Here is a 15,603-nt window from a genome sequence, read left to right on the forward strand (position 1 = left end):
TTTGATAATTAAAGCTTGTTTGAACTTTGAATGAATTGAACAATTACAATAATTTAAATTATCTGTTGACGGCATTTTGCTCATCTAAATTGCTTCAACATGTATTGAAAACAATAGTTGTTCTAATAAAAAAAATTAAAAATTAATTTCATTTGAAAATTTACCTAATTTGTTAAATCATAAATTAAATATTTTAAAAAAAATCATTTTCTGCATGATATAATTAAATAAAAATATATTTTAAAAATAAAAATAAATATTGTATTATCATATTTAAAATTAAGGATTTTATAAAATTAAAAAAAACCCTATTGAACAAATTAAGAAAAATTTAAAATGAAAAAATATCAACATTTTAAAAAATTAATTTGAATTAAAAAGGTTTAGATGCTCAATGCACTAAAAATCATGTGACATAAAGAAAAATAAAATCAATACTTTAAAACATTTTTTTAAAATCAACTTTTAAAAATATTTTATTTAAAAATTATGAGTCACAATATACATATAAAACTAGACAAGACAAATAAGTTACATTTGATAACATTACTTAATTAAACGTTTCTTTTATAAATTTAAACATTTTTAAAAATAAACTAAAAAGTGATTATTTTAATAAATAATTTTAAGAAATTTATTGAAATAAATAAAACTTACGATAACTATTACCTATTTTTATAAACTTTTCTAAAGGCTTTCTTATTTTTTGGATCTCACATTTAAACTTATTACAAGAAAAATAAAATATTTTTCAAAATTTCTATTTGTTACATGTACTTGATTATAGCAATAAAATAAGCTAATCCAGGCAGGCTTACATGGTTGAACCTCTTAAAACATAGGACTTAACTTTTAAATTTTATAGTCAAATTAATTTTAATTATTTTACTCAATAAACTTTTTTTTATCAAGTTTAAGTTGATATAATCTAACTAAGCGTCCGTCCTGCAAATTGAAAAAAGAACTGTTTTTTTTACTCGATTCAATAAAGCCCTTTTAACTAAAATGATCCAAATCAGGTTAGGTGATCCATTTTAACATCTCTCTACCTGGTGTTGGTTTTGAATATTTTTTAGTGCTATTGTTGCTTTTGCACTTCACCGAATTCACTAGATAATAAATTAAATATCAGTATAACTTTATAAATGAAGGAAGCAAAACATATTCAGTACGTGTTTAAAATCATGGTGGAAAATTTGTAAACATAAATAAAATATAAAAATATAACTAATAATATTAAAATAAACACAATTTTATATGAATTTTAATGCAAAATAAAATAAGCTATTAACTTTTTTACAATATACAAATGTGTTTTTACCTAATTCCAGTACCTAATTAGGTAAAAAGAAAAAAGAAAAAAAAAATAGAATTGTGAATATGCCATAGACCTAAACAATCAAACAAAGAAACAAGAACCACTCCACCAAGAGAAAATGACACATACACAGTGTCTTGAATCCAAGCACAAGCAGAAACTGAAGGCCAGAGCCTTGTTATCTTCCGAGAACCTTGTAGTCCAAAGCTTGGCCACAATTGAAGCACGAGCATTATCCCTTTGGGTTTAATATATAGTGAGCTCAATTTCAATAATCCGTTAGCACCTTTTTCAGTGGCTCTGGTGCCACTATTGTGTTCCACAACTGTCACTGCCACACAAACAACACTTCACTAGAGACAAATAAAACTCACACCCTCGTCAAGACACGTATAATAACAATAATAATAGTAATAATCTTGTAAACTACATCTACTTGGTATTTCCCACTGAGCACTTCTTCAATCAAACGAAGGTGCCCGATTGCGAGTCATCCACAGCACACAAACCTTCAATCTCCATTCCACAGGTAACATTTCTCAACTGCACTCGATTTAAACAATACGAAACTGCCCACTTGCAGTATAAAGCTAAACATCGAATCCTTTGCCTTTTGTGTCAACTGGGTTTGTGTTACTACGAGGATTCTTATCCCCCCCCCCCCCCCCTCTTTTTTTCCTTTTTTTTTTGTTTTGTGACCGACCTTTTTGGTCGCAAGCTTGAAGGGTTTTTCTTTTTTGGTCGACAATCTGAAATGGATTGGGAATTTTCTTTGTTGTGCCATGTGTCGTTGTTCGCTGGCCTTTGTAGTTTATTTTTCATCGCGTCATAACAATTTTTTTACTTGGAAGGGGCACAGATTCGGGAGTGAACACGCTTTTGCTTTATATTTGTTCTAGTTTAATTTTTTATGTCAATTATCTTGAAAACTTGCTGATGGTGCATTTGTTCGACGTATGGTATATGCTTTGTTCCTTTATGCAGTACAATTCTACTGCATGGATATTTGATAAAGTTATCATTAATATAGAGAAGTATCGTTATGGGGCTATGTCTAGCATGCTGCATGTCAATCTTTACTTCAGTTGATAGCTTGAATTCTGTTATTAAAGAATCAGTAAAATTGCAGTATCCCTGTGTTCCTAAACCAAAACATTTCACATGTAGTTCAATACGGTAGTTTTATGGTGCTTTGTTTCTCAAGTCATGACTTTTCTTTTCTCTCTTTGAATTGTTATTCTGGTTGGCAACTGGTTTTATTTGTCGGTAGTTTTGGCTTTTTCTTATTCAGTGACATCTTGAAGAAATCTTCTGCTTCACCATGCCGCCGAAGCCCTTAGATTATGAGTCAATTAATGAAAACGTGAAGAAGAGTCAATATGCTGTCAGAGGTGAACTATACCTTCGAGCTTCTGAGCTTCAGAAAGAGGGCAAAAAGGTATATTTTAATTTCTTTAGCAGGTCATATTCAAAAGCCTCTTGTTTGTTTGACTTGTACTCTTAGGTTGGAGGATTGAATTGGACCTGATCGTTAAATTCCTGTCATTGAATTTGTCTTGTACTTGCTATTACAAAGGATAGTGTTTTCAAAAAATGTATGCAAGCTGAAAAGGAAATTGATGCCTGCTGTTGCATATTGTTCATAGTTCTCATGTTTTTAGACAAACTCACAGTAATTATAGTACGTTACTTACTACATGTATTCTGTTTGAAACTTTATTATGAGCGCTTCATAATACCCAGTGCTTGTCCTTAATGGCTTGTTGGCAAAGTAGTTGTTCTAATTGTTTTTACTTGTAAAGTATCTTCCTTAAAGCAAATCAGCTTGTATCAAACTCTTTAGCTGCTTGAAATTAAACCTATTTATATTGTTCTTAAGCTGCAAATCCTGAAAGGATTCGCATAAAAGAACGAGCATCATTACTTATATATGCCTATGCAACCATAGACTTATTACAAATACTGCCAGCTTACATTTCCTGAAAGAAAAATTACTCTCACTCACACACACACACACACATATGTATTAATCTATTTTGTGTCATCATTTCTACACATGTGCTCCTACACCTAGTCGTGTTGACACTAACTTATTTTCAATTGGTGGCAGATTATATTTACTAATGTTGGCAACCCACATGCGTTGGGACAGAAACCACTGAGCTTCCCTCGCCAGGTTTAGCATAACAATCTTATTTCTACTTTTACTGGATGTCCCTTGTAATTTTTGTAATGTTAACAGCTAAACATACTCCTTATCTAATTAAACAGTGTTAAGCTTCAACTATTTTTATTTGTTGATTATGCTAACCTGCAGCAATTTTTCTGTTGCAGGTTGTTGCTTTGTGCCAAGCTCCATTTCTCCTAGATGATCCTAATGTTGGACTGCTGTTTCCCGCTGATGCAATTGCAAGAGCTAAGCACTATCTCACATTGACCTCGGGTGGTTTAGGTATTCCTCTGTCGTCTTCTTTGTTTTATAGCATGGTCAAGTTTTACATATTTTAATCCTCTTTTAAAGTATTGATCTGCAACCCTATTTTCTATCCTATCCTTGGCTCTTGATATTTGTGGCTGAAATTAACTAGTAATGCTAGTAAGTTTAATAATTTGAGCAATACCTTGGAATCAGAAGATGCATTATTTGATAAAATCTAATTTTTTACTTAGTTACATACTGCCCATGATAAAATTAATTAGATCATAATTATCAGTTGCTTAGAAGAGGAGCCTTGGCATGAGGGTAAGCTTGGCCTTGTAACCAACACACATGTTCTAAATGTGGAAACGACCTCTGTGCTTGCCAGGATGAGGTTGCATCTGCATACATCTAGTTCTCTCAAAACCTCACAATGATTGAGGCTGTGAGCTTCTTGAACTGGGAATTCCTTTACTGTTATCAATTGCTTAATGTGTGTAAAACCAGCTTTTTCTGAATCCCTAGAAAACATGTAAAAATACTAAAAAGATTGTGAAAGTTACAAATTGTGTACTGAACACAAATTCTATGTGTTTTCTCTTGCTAAAATAATTTTCTGAAAAATTTGGACAATTTCCATTAACTGAATACACAAACAAAGGTTTTAGTATTTCTATTTAAATTTCAGATTATTGACAAAATGCCAAAATATCACCATAAATTTTAAGGTGGATTCATATTTGTTTGCTGTCTTTTCCATTTAATTATCCTTTTTTTCTCTTGACTAAGGATATCAGATCAAGTTTTAGTTAACCAAAGAAGAAATTGCCCCAGAAAGATGGTTGCACTTGCAGGATATTAGGTAGTAGTGAATGTCATGAATCAACTGTCTCAAAAGCTTAAGCTATTAGGTGAAGTGTCATGAATGGTTTTATATCTGATACACCCCCTCATACCCAAGTGCACTTCAGTCTTGAAGCACGGACAAATGCACATGCCCCTCTACCTTGTTCTGAAATTCATATTCTTATAATGAATCAACTATTCCAATAGCTTAAGCTGTTTAGTAAAAAGTAATGAATGGTTTTATATCTAACAGTTCAATTAAGCAAATTTTTATATATCGCTAATTGTCTTCCACTTGCAATCTATCTTGTGGAAATAAGCTTGGAATTGAAAACTTAATTGCTGATACAACAACAGCGCAAGCAAAAGAAAAGCTCTTGTATGGCCTCTCATGGACCTTTTAGCTCTGGAGTTTCTTTTACATAAGAGTATAAACCATATTAATTTCTCCGCACTAAGAACTTGGAAATTTTTTAGGCATACGAGCATTCTTCTTAGCTTGCAAATATTTATTGATGTTACCATGTCAAATTTATATCTTACTGTTACTATTGTACTATTGGGAATTTTACCAACACTTCTACTTATAACTGATACAGGAGTTTAGACTCTTTGATGTGAGAATTTCCACTAATGAACTGCAACTAATGATGATGTAGGTGCTTATAGTGATTCTCGAGGCATTCCAGGAGTGAGGAAGGAAGTGGCAGAGTTCATACACAGACGTGATGGTTATCCAAGGTATTTATGCTCCATATTGTCCCACTCAATATTCTACAATACCTTGTAAAAACCCTTTTTAAAGGGGCTCTTAAGCTTAGTCTTCAATTAGTTAGGCTTAATTGTTTCTTGCTCTGTTTACAGTGATCCAGAGCTCATATATCTAACTGATGGTGCCAGCAAAGGTGTGATGCAGATATTAAATACTATCATCAGAGGTCAAGATGATGGGGTAATGTTGTCTCTTTCTTATTTGTAATTCAGTTTTCTATATTCACAGTGCCAAATGAAAGAATTGCCCTACACTTGTTATTGCCAGATTTTGGTACCAGTCCCACAATACCCACTCTACTCAGCAACAATTGCTCTGCTTGGTGGTTCTCTTGTTCCATACTACCTTGAAGAGACAGCAAATTGGGGGCTTGATATTAATGAACTTCGTAAATCAGTTGCACAGGCTCACTATAAAGGAATAACTGTATGTGTTGTCTTTACAATATCTTGTTTCACTCTGCTTCTATGAAAAACTTATAAAATTAAATGCTCAAATGTTTGGAAGACACTGAATCAATGTGAAGAGCATGCATCTTCTCATATTGAAAGTAATTGTTGTTACTTTTCTTCCTGTTTCTTCTAAGTTGACAACCAGAAATGACTTGGCTGGTTGCAGACACCTGAGAAAGAAACAAAATAGTATATGGTTGATTGATTGAATGACTTTTAAAATAACTTGACTGTTTCTTGAAACAGTATTTCTACCTGTGACAAAATCATCTAATTATGCATTGTTTTTTGTTATTCTAGAATTTGAATTTCAAAGCGTAATATCCTTCTTATAAGTTCTTTGCATTTGTCAAAATTTCTTCTTGTCTAGTCCTGTAATGCCTTATTTGAAGGAAGCAACAAAATTTCTTAAAAATTGAAATTTGATCAGGTTAAAGCAATGGTGATTATAAATCCAGGAAATCCTACAGGTCAATGCCTCAGTGAATCTAATCTGAGGGAGATTTTGCAATTTTGTTATGAAGAAAATTTGGCTTTGCTTGGAGATGAGGTTTATCAGCAGAATATATATCAAGATGAACGACCCTTCATTAGTGCTAAAAAGGTATGCTTTGTTGTGCTACTGCTACTAAATTGATATTTTGCCTCAGTTATTGACTTGTGCTAACACTATATTTCTTTGCACGCAAAGGTTTTGATGGACTTGGGGCCACCTCTAAGCAAGGAAGTCCAACTTATTTCTTTTCACACAGTGTCAAAAGGTTACTTTGGTGAATGTGGACAGAGGGGTGGATATTTTGAAATGACCAACATTCCTCCAGAGGTTTGCCTTTTCATATCTTGTGTTGCTTAATTTTCTTGCTTAAATTTCAAGCTGGGATTTCTTGCAATGTTTGCAGTATGTAAAAGTACAGATTTGTCATGAACCAACTATCCAAAGAGCTTAAAGTAAAGCACATGCATTGTTTTATATTTGACATGCCCTCCATGCTAGACCCCTTCAGGCTTAAAGCATGAACAATGCTCAGGCCCACCTGATGTTGTACTGAAGTTTAACTTTCTATTTAGAAGAATAAGATTGGCAGTGATCAAACTCTAGACCATACTTCGTACTATGTCATGAATGTTCTATCCCAAGCGATTAGATGAAAGCATATGACTGATTTTTTATCTATTAAGATTTATCGTATCTAATTCCTGTTGAGTTCTTCAAACCTTTGAGAGATCATGTTAAAACATGGAATGGTAGAAAATTTGTTGAACATAAACAAGGAATACAAACAATATACATCAATAGATATCATGGACTGTAATGTTCCTGAATGTTACATTTGGTACTTAGTGCCAGATGTAACGTAGTAAACAGAACAATTTTCCTGTCACAAAATATTTTTCTGCATTTATTGGCTCTTTTATAGATGTAGGACCTTCTGACTTTACATGTTAGGTGTTCAAGCAAATTGTGAGACCACCAATTTTTGTTGTAGTAACACACTGATGATGCTTTTCTTTGATTCTAATTTTCTTTTGCAGACAGTTGATGAGATATATAAAGTTGCATCAATATCACTTAGTCCAAATGTTCCAGCACAAATATTTGTGAGTGAAAGCCGAATATTTCTGTCAGATATTTTAATTTGGACTCAAATATACTTGTTCAAAGTATAATTTTAATGAGTACTGTTCTCTTTCCCCTCCCTGCTTTTCTTTATCCTTCCACCTGTTTTTCACCTTGTTCTACAGATGGGAACTATGGTCAATCCACCCAAACCTGGAGATATTTCTTATGATCAATTTGTTAGGGAGAGGTAATCATGCTTAGTTTGACAAATGCCAATTTTCATTATTAACTATTTTCTATGTAGGTCATAATCAAACATGAGATATTCAGTATTTCTCCCTAATCTTCCCAAATGTTTGAACTCATACTAAGGATGATTCATTATATAGTTATTTGACAATTATCTATAATATGCAGCAAAGGAATACTTGAGTCACTGAGAAGAAGAGCAAGGATAATGACTGATGGATTCAACAGTTGCAGAAATGTTGTTTGCAATTTTACAGAAGGTTAAAACAATAGCATTCCAAAAGAATTTCATATGTTCTCGTGCTCCAAGTTCTTATATATCTGATAAAAGATTAGTGATTCCTTATGTTCAGGTGCCATGTATTCTTTCCCTCATATACGATTGCCACCAAGGGCTATAGAGGCTGCTAAACAGGCTGGAAAGGCTCCAGATGTTTTATACTGTCTCAAGCTTTTGGAAGCCACTGGCATATCCACTGTTCCTGGTTCAGGATTTGGACAGAAAGAAGGGTACATCCTCATCCATCTGTATTCTCATGTTTATTATCCCTTTGAAAAATTTTCCCTTGTTCTACGTTTTTCGTTAGTTGTCATGTAATAACAATATGCTCTAACTAGGCCAAATAAGAATTGTTGCTCCACCACTCATGCAGTAACTCGGAGGATGTCTAAATACTTGATAGTATATTTCTAAAGTATACCTTCAAAAACTACAACATATATGATGAAAAAATAAGGGATTATTTAGTTTCAAAAAATGTTTTTTGCTTTCACTTTGTATTTTCACTTTTAATTCCAAAAATGTTAACCTTGTTTACAGTTTCTTAGTTTCAAAGTTTTTATAGAAATCAGTGAAAATAATAAAAACTTTTTTTTATCCATTTCTTATAGAAATGAAGTTATTTTTATAATTAAAAGTAAAACTAGAAAATAAAAATAGAGAAAATTTCTTAAACCAAACTTTCCATAAATATTATACTAGTTTTCTTTTTCTACTTTCTAATGCTTGTGTCAAACTTTTGCGTATAGGGTCTTCCATTTGAGGACAACTATTTTACCAGCTGAGGAAGACATGCCAGCTATTATGGCTAGTTTCAAAAAGTTCAATGATGAGTTCATGGAGCAATACGAAGACAATAGAGGTTATTCAAGGTTGTAAAAGAAATCACCATAAAAGTGGCATTATACTCATGCACTTTTGTAAGCCGTTTAATCCGTCCCTTAAAAACATAACCTCCGTTCTACGGGGTTTCTATTTGTCTTCCATTGGAGATAATTCTTAAACCGTACATTTTCTTCTATATCATCTCTGAACTTGCAATCTTTCATGTATATTTCATCTCTCTGGCACCTTTATTATGTTGTGCATGGCAATTAATTGTCTTGAATATGATAGTTCTCTCTCTGTCCCGTGTTTACAAGTCCTAATTCTAAGAGAGGTTTCAACATAGATCTTTATGGTCTAAAATTGATACATTGTTATTCACTTTTCAGAAGGGGATAATTGATAAACCTTACCCTTGGAATGCATTTCCTCTAATTATTGTTAATTTATTAATGATTTAAAAAAAAATGTTTAAAGAATCTCAGAGATGTGGTTATCATTTACTTGCAGAATATAGCTGCTTATACAATTGAGAATGACGACGTATAGAAGCAACAAAATTGTTACTCTCTTATTGACCTAAACAAAATTCGGACTTGATTCGATGGCTTCATCTATCTCTGTCTCTTCATTTTATTTTTTCATTATTTAATTTTTTTAAGTATTATTTTTGAGTTTCCCTTTATGTCATTAGTAATTATGATAACGATAGTACGTGGTTGATTATGTGGAAACGTACGAAAACGAACATTTTGGATTAGGGATTTTTTTATTTTTTTTATTTTTTTCATGAAATGAATAAACATAGATTTTTTGCTCTCTTTTAAATTGTCATCCAATTATAGATTTCATATCTATTAGAAATATTAAGTTTTGTAGTAATTAATTTAAAAATTATTATTATTGTGTATTCTAATTTATTGATAGTGTAAAATTTTTTACAATGATTATATATCTAAGTTAAATTCTACTTATTTTTCATCTCTTCCGTTCACCTTAGACCTTTCACGAGAGTGAGAAAGTTACAACTATATAACTTTACTTAATTAAACCGATCTTTAAATATTTCGTATATAATATGATGAGAATGCATTCGTGAAGTTAGTTGGCATCTATAAAAGGAGATCCTACCATTGGAGAACTTCCTTTCTTGATGCACACAAATGTTAAGATTAGATTCTTCTAAAGTCAAGTTACAGCAAAAGATAAAAGTAACAAATATTCGTGAAAAATTGAAGGATGCAAATTTTGACAATTTCATAATTTGTTATTAACTGCATATGTACTTTATCATGATTTTAACCTCTCTCTCTCTTTAATAAAAGATTGTAATTTTACCTTTCTGTAGTACACCTTTTAGGGGAATTTGTAAGAAAAAAACCTTTTAGATGAATTAAAATTTGAAAATTGGTACTGAAACAAACAAACAAGGTGTGTACTATTGAAATATGCAAAGAAGAGAGCTAAAAATATATATTTTTAATACACTCTTAGTTATTAACATTATTTTATTAAAAATTCAAAAATATAAAAGAGAATTATTAAATTAAGAATAATATTTAAATATTTTTTATTATTTTTAATAAATTTCAATTAATTACTAAAAATGTATTAGAGAATATTTTACTAACATTTTTTACATATATTTTTTTGTGTACGGTGGATTACTCTGGTTTTTTTAATATATTTTTCATACAACATGAGTAAATACAAGCAAAATATATAAGAGGATCCAAATCCTTTTATAAACTGCTCAGGGTAATATTTCTAGCACAATAAATCATTCAACTGATATTGTTTAAGGTATTTATTAAGAAATATGGATTCACACACTGGTTTTGGATTATGTCTAATGGCATCTCCCATTGATTAGGTACCGAGTCCTGTGTGGTTATTGGTTATATTATTATAATTGTCGTCCTCCTCGTCTTACTTGATTTTGCTTCCCAACCCTAGCTTGGCCATTGATAAATTTAAGCATTAAAAAATAGCCCAATAATTGCTTCGAGATGTTGCAAAGATGCGTTGGGATTTACATTTTGTTTCTTTTGAAATTGGACTGATCTTGCACGTTTCAAATTGTGCGTATATTTGGCTTGCATTTTAATCCAAATGGAGTTTAGGATAAAAAGTCCTTTTTTTTCCAATTGTAAAGCTATAGGAATCAAGATGTAAAAAAGCTATTAAGATATGAATATAGGACATTTAAAAGTGACTTTAACGCTTACAGCTGTTGCGTTTTGTTTTATTCCATCCTTATCCATATCATTAGATTTTTATCCAAAAGAAAAAATCTTATTACTTTGTCAATATTTTTTAAAACATTTTTTTAAAGTCCCTTAAGATACACATTAAAAAGAAATTAAGAGGCTGATCTTGCAAGAATAGATGCTTGGCTTTCAAATTATGTGAACTGGTTTTTGTAAGAAAGAAATATCCAGTGTTTAGAGTGCAGCCAAAAATGCATGTGCAACCAATGTTAGTCCACGGTGCATTAAATGCAAAGGTTGAAATTTTCTCCACCCAAGGAAAACATAGCAGAGGGAGGTGCAAGTATGGCTTAAATGTTGAGAACTAATGAAAATATTTCCCATGCATTCAGTTTGTGGTACTTTTTTTAAAGTGTTAACTGTATCACTATAAAAAAATTAATAATTATAATAAAATTTTATTAAAAATAAATATTTATTGTATTTTTATAATTTTCATATAATAAATATGTATTTCTTTTATTAAAATTTTGTATTTATGATACTTTAATTCAGCTTTTAAGGCTTAAGTTTACTAATTTTTTAAAACTCTTAACATTTAGGCTTCAGAGATCAAGGATGACATCAAATGAAATGAAAAGCGAAATATAAATGCTAGTAACTAATTTTTTAAAATATTTTATTTTGTCAATTTATTAAAAAGTTTAAGTAATTTTAAAGAATGACCAAGTTATTAAATAAATATTTTGATTTTCTAAAAAATTAATTAATCATAAATAGTAAGACAAATTTAATTGACATAATAAAGTTTCACTCAATATTTTATCTTCTTTTATCTTAAATTTTTTTAATTTATAAAATAAAATTACATATTGTATTAATCACCCTGATTTCTCGTACAATTATATGAATTTAAAGTAATGTAAAAACAGGAAGAGATATTGTATTAATCACCCTGATATTTTGAAGAATGTATTGTTAATATTTTTTTTAAGCTGAAACTATAAACTTATGTTAAAAAAAGTGAGAAGAAAGGAGAGGATGACAACATATGATAGGTAAATATAGTATTATAAAATTATACAATTTGAATATATATAAATAATAATAATTAATGCGAAATTTTTTATCCAGATGTAAAAAGAACGTTATAATTATCTTTTAATACAATAAAACATACTTTTTAGTATTTATCCTATAACTTTTTTCAATATTAAAGAATTTTTCATGTTCAATTTAATGTTTTATCTGTTTAGTCTCGATTGCTGCATTACAAGTTTTAATACTATTATATATAGAATTATTATTTATTAATTCTTTTAGATTGTTTAAAAAAAAAAAAGAAACAATAAAACTACAACTTAGTATATATAACTCCAAATTTATCCGCTAATAGATCTAAATGTAATTGTCGATTGAGGAATCTATACCTAAATTTGAAATATTTTATCATATTTAATCTCAAGTTTTGTCATTTTATCCATGCACATATTTATTTTTCGTGAAATGTGATGTAGGTTTATCAGCAATTCTCTTGATTAAAACTCTTTAATCAAATTTATAATAAGCATATTTATGAGAAGAAAAATGTCCTGAGAATAAAATTTAATGCTAATTTTCTATCGCTATAACAAATGACTTTGCCTACATCCTTAATTTCCATGGTAGATACAAACTATATTATATCCTGCAGAAGAATTGTTTTCTTCCTTGTTTTTCTACATTAACTAAATGTATTTATTAATTTTTCTGTCATAACCTTACAAAATCCAATGCAATTTAATATATTAACACTATTAATATAACAATTTTGAATAAAATTTATACATATTAAAAAAATGGACATTATTTAGTATAACAATTTCATGCAACAATCTTAACATACATTAAGTTTTATTAATTAGTACCGTCTTCTCCAAGGACATTATTTAATCAGTGCCTTCTTAAAGAATAATAATAAAATAAAATAATTAAATATTATATTAAATTTAAAATAATAATAATTTTTAATAAAATTATTTTATATTTTAAATTTTTAGTTAATAATTTTTATTTTTTAAGGCTGAATTTAAGTACTCAAAAGTGATAAATATTATTTTTAATAAAAATTATAAAAATGAGATATTTTTTTAAGAAAAATATATTAATTTTATATGTTTAAACTTAATCATAAAAATTAAAATTAATATTTTCTTTAAAATATTTATTAACATTTTTTTATTATCATATGCAAGCAAAATTAAACCTATGTCATTTACACTATATATAAAGGACAAACTTTTGAAAAATCAAATCATGAATTAATCACATCAATTAATTACCTAACTGTATTAAAGTCGCCTTAAAGATGTTGTCAACAAAATCAGCTACTTTCTTGATCAGAATACTATTATCATGCCAATTATTGCTCTCGCACCACTAATATGATCGTTAAGACTTTGAAAATGATATCACTGAATAAATAAAACCTATTTGGCGTAAAAAATATATTTTAATTAAAAATATATGTTTTATTTTTGTTTTCAAAATGTGTATAAAAAACAATAAAAACAGAAAAAAAAAAACAATTTTTTTTATACAAAATACAAATTCTCCATTTTCTTTGCGGTACAAACTCAACTAAAATTGAAAAAGTAACACTAAACTGTGTTTGGATTATGTAATTGAAAATTTTGGACATTGTTTTGTTTCTAAAATTTTTATTTTTAAGTTCTAATTACAAAAATATTGTTTTTATTTTCAAATATTTTTATAAAAAATTAAAAACTTATAATTACTGTTTTTTTTTTTGTATAATTTTTTTAATAATAGTTAATTTAAATTTGTAAAATTCAATTATTTCAATTTCATTTCTTTATTTATAGATTTTTTGTTTGGATAGATAGATTAAATTATTCCTACCATAACATAATTTTAATAAATTTTGCTTTAACTAAATATAACGTAATGAATACAAATATTTATTTTGTATTTATTAATTAGAAATGTTTAAGTGTAAAAGCCATTGAATCTTTAATTCTAGTCAGAGTAAAGGGAATTTTTTTTAAGGTCCGCATAAATTTACATTAATTTTATGCACAGTAAAAAAATTACATTTTTAACAAATTAAAAATAAATTATGAATATAAATTGCATATTAATTATTACATAAATCAACGGTTTTTTGTACGGTAATTTAAGATTAGACGATAGTGTATTTTTAAAAAAATTATCGGTACATTTAAATTTAATTCTTTTAATCATCTCAATTTTATGTTTCCTTAACTTTTTATTTACAAAATAAAAATGAGTTTATTAGCAATAATTAACAAAACAAATAAAAAATATTTATATAAACATACGATTAACAATAAATAATTTAAACAGTAAAACCATATGGTATGTGTTTTCCAATTATAGAATAATTTGTCACCAAATATAAAGTATATATTCTGCAAAAGCTGAACGTGAAATCGGAAAATTTTGAATCAAATATAATCCAAGAAATTTCGAAATCTCACTATCCAAAGCTAGGGACTAGGGTTTTTAGAGACGATAGTTCAATTATACTGTTTAGTTCTTCGCCAACTTTCGAAATGCACGTGTGGAGCTAACAGTACGTAGAACTAAAACTGGAGATATTCTAGCAAGAAAATATGGTAATTTTGACAGAAAGAGCCAAAAAGAGGAAAAGAGAAGAAGGCAATGGCATATTCAATATCCAGGAAGAGAGAACTCGAACATCTTTTTTGAGGTATTATTTTAAGGTAATTTTTAAAATACAAGAAGAATTATAACTATTAATTTTTAAAAATATACACCATCTTTTTTAAATTTACCGAGTATTGCAGTGAGTATTTTATTTTAAATCTTATTATTTCAATAAAAAATTATAAAATTATCATTATTTTAAAAGATTTTAACATTTGATATCCAAGTAATATATTTTAAACAACTTAGTTTGGTTACTCTGTACACATACATGCTAAACAATACTTATTAAAACACAGATTAAATATTTGTATTATTATCTACAATATATGTTTTATGATTTTTTTTATATATATGAAAAAACATGTGATAAAAAAATAAATAATAAAATTACATTTAAAGTTATAGTATTTAATGATATTATGATTTTGAATGTGTTGGATCATGTAGTTTTTTTTTAAAATTTGTTATATATAGATTTTTATTATGTGTTTTTAAACATCAATTAAAAAATTATTTTTTAATTTATATAAATCAATGATATATTATAGTTTTATTATTAAATAAATTTTAAGATGAGTGAAAAAATTTAAAAACAACTAAAAAATATGAGAACTAAAATTAAGAGAATAAAATCACAAACACTAAACTATAGAGACAACATATATAATTAAGTTAAATGTTTAACTTTTTTTTTTTTTTAAATACAAACAATATTCCCTCCCTGATCTAGTAACACATTTGGATATTGGTAATTCTGCATAAAAAGCACACATTTTTTAATGATGAAATAATCACTTGAAATATAACTCTAGTTAATATTAATAGCACACACTTCTTAACTCATGATAAATTCATTAAAACTTATAAAATAGATTTTTTTTTTTATTGAATGTATACCACTTATAATCTTTTAATTTAAATAAATATTATTTAATAATAAATATTAAAACTTTATACTAAAAACTATATTATTAATAT

At 28.2% G+C, this 15,603-nt stretch overlaps 1 protein-coding gene across 3 annotated transcripts; it reads left to right on the forward strand.

Annotated features, from left to right (window-relative positions):
- The first annotated feature begins 1,446 nt into the window (after nt 1–1,446).
- On the forward strand, nt 1,447–9,190 carry LOC113869499 (glutamate--glyoxylate aminotransferase 2). 3 transcript variants are annotated; one of them, XM_027505835.1, is made up of 14 exons: nt 1,447–1,847; nt 2,610–2,756; nt 3,429–3,494; nt 3,653–3,770; nt 5,243–5,324; nt 5,448–5,535; nt 5,623–5,781; nt 6,238–6,411; nt 6,499–6,630; nt 7,341–7,406; nt 7,551–7,615; nt 7,786–7,877; nt 7,971–8,127; nt 8,647–9,190. In XM_027505835.1, exons 2-14 carry the CDS (start codon nt 2,640–2,642, stop codon nt 8,774–8,776), a joined length of 1,446 nt encoding a protein of 481 aa, XP_027361636.1. In that variant the 5' UTR covers nt 1,447–1,847; nt 2,610–2,639; the 3' UTR covers nt 8,777–9,190. The 3 variants fall into 3 exon arrangements, with proteins under 3 accessions (XP_027361636.1, XP_027361638.1, XP_027361637.1); XM_027505837.1 differs by having other exon boundaries at nt 1,658–1,847; nt 2,589–2,756; XM_027505836.1 differs by lacking the exon at nt 1,447–1,847 and having other exon boundaries at nt 1,934–2,756.
- Nucleotides 9,191–15,603: the final 6,413 nt, after the last annotated feature.

The sequence above is a fragment of the Abrus precatorius genome, unplaced genomic scaffold, assembly GCF_003935025.1.
Source record: "Abrus precatorius isolate BTA unplaced genomic scaffold, Abrus_2018 Scaffold6, whole genome shotgun sequence".
Classification (NCBI taxonomy): Eukaryota; Viridiplantae; Streptophyta; class Magnoliopsida; order Fabales; family Fabaceae; genus Abrus; species Abrus precatorius.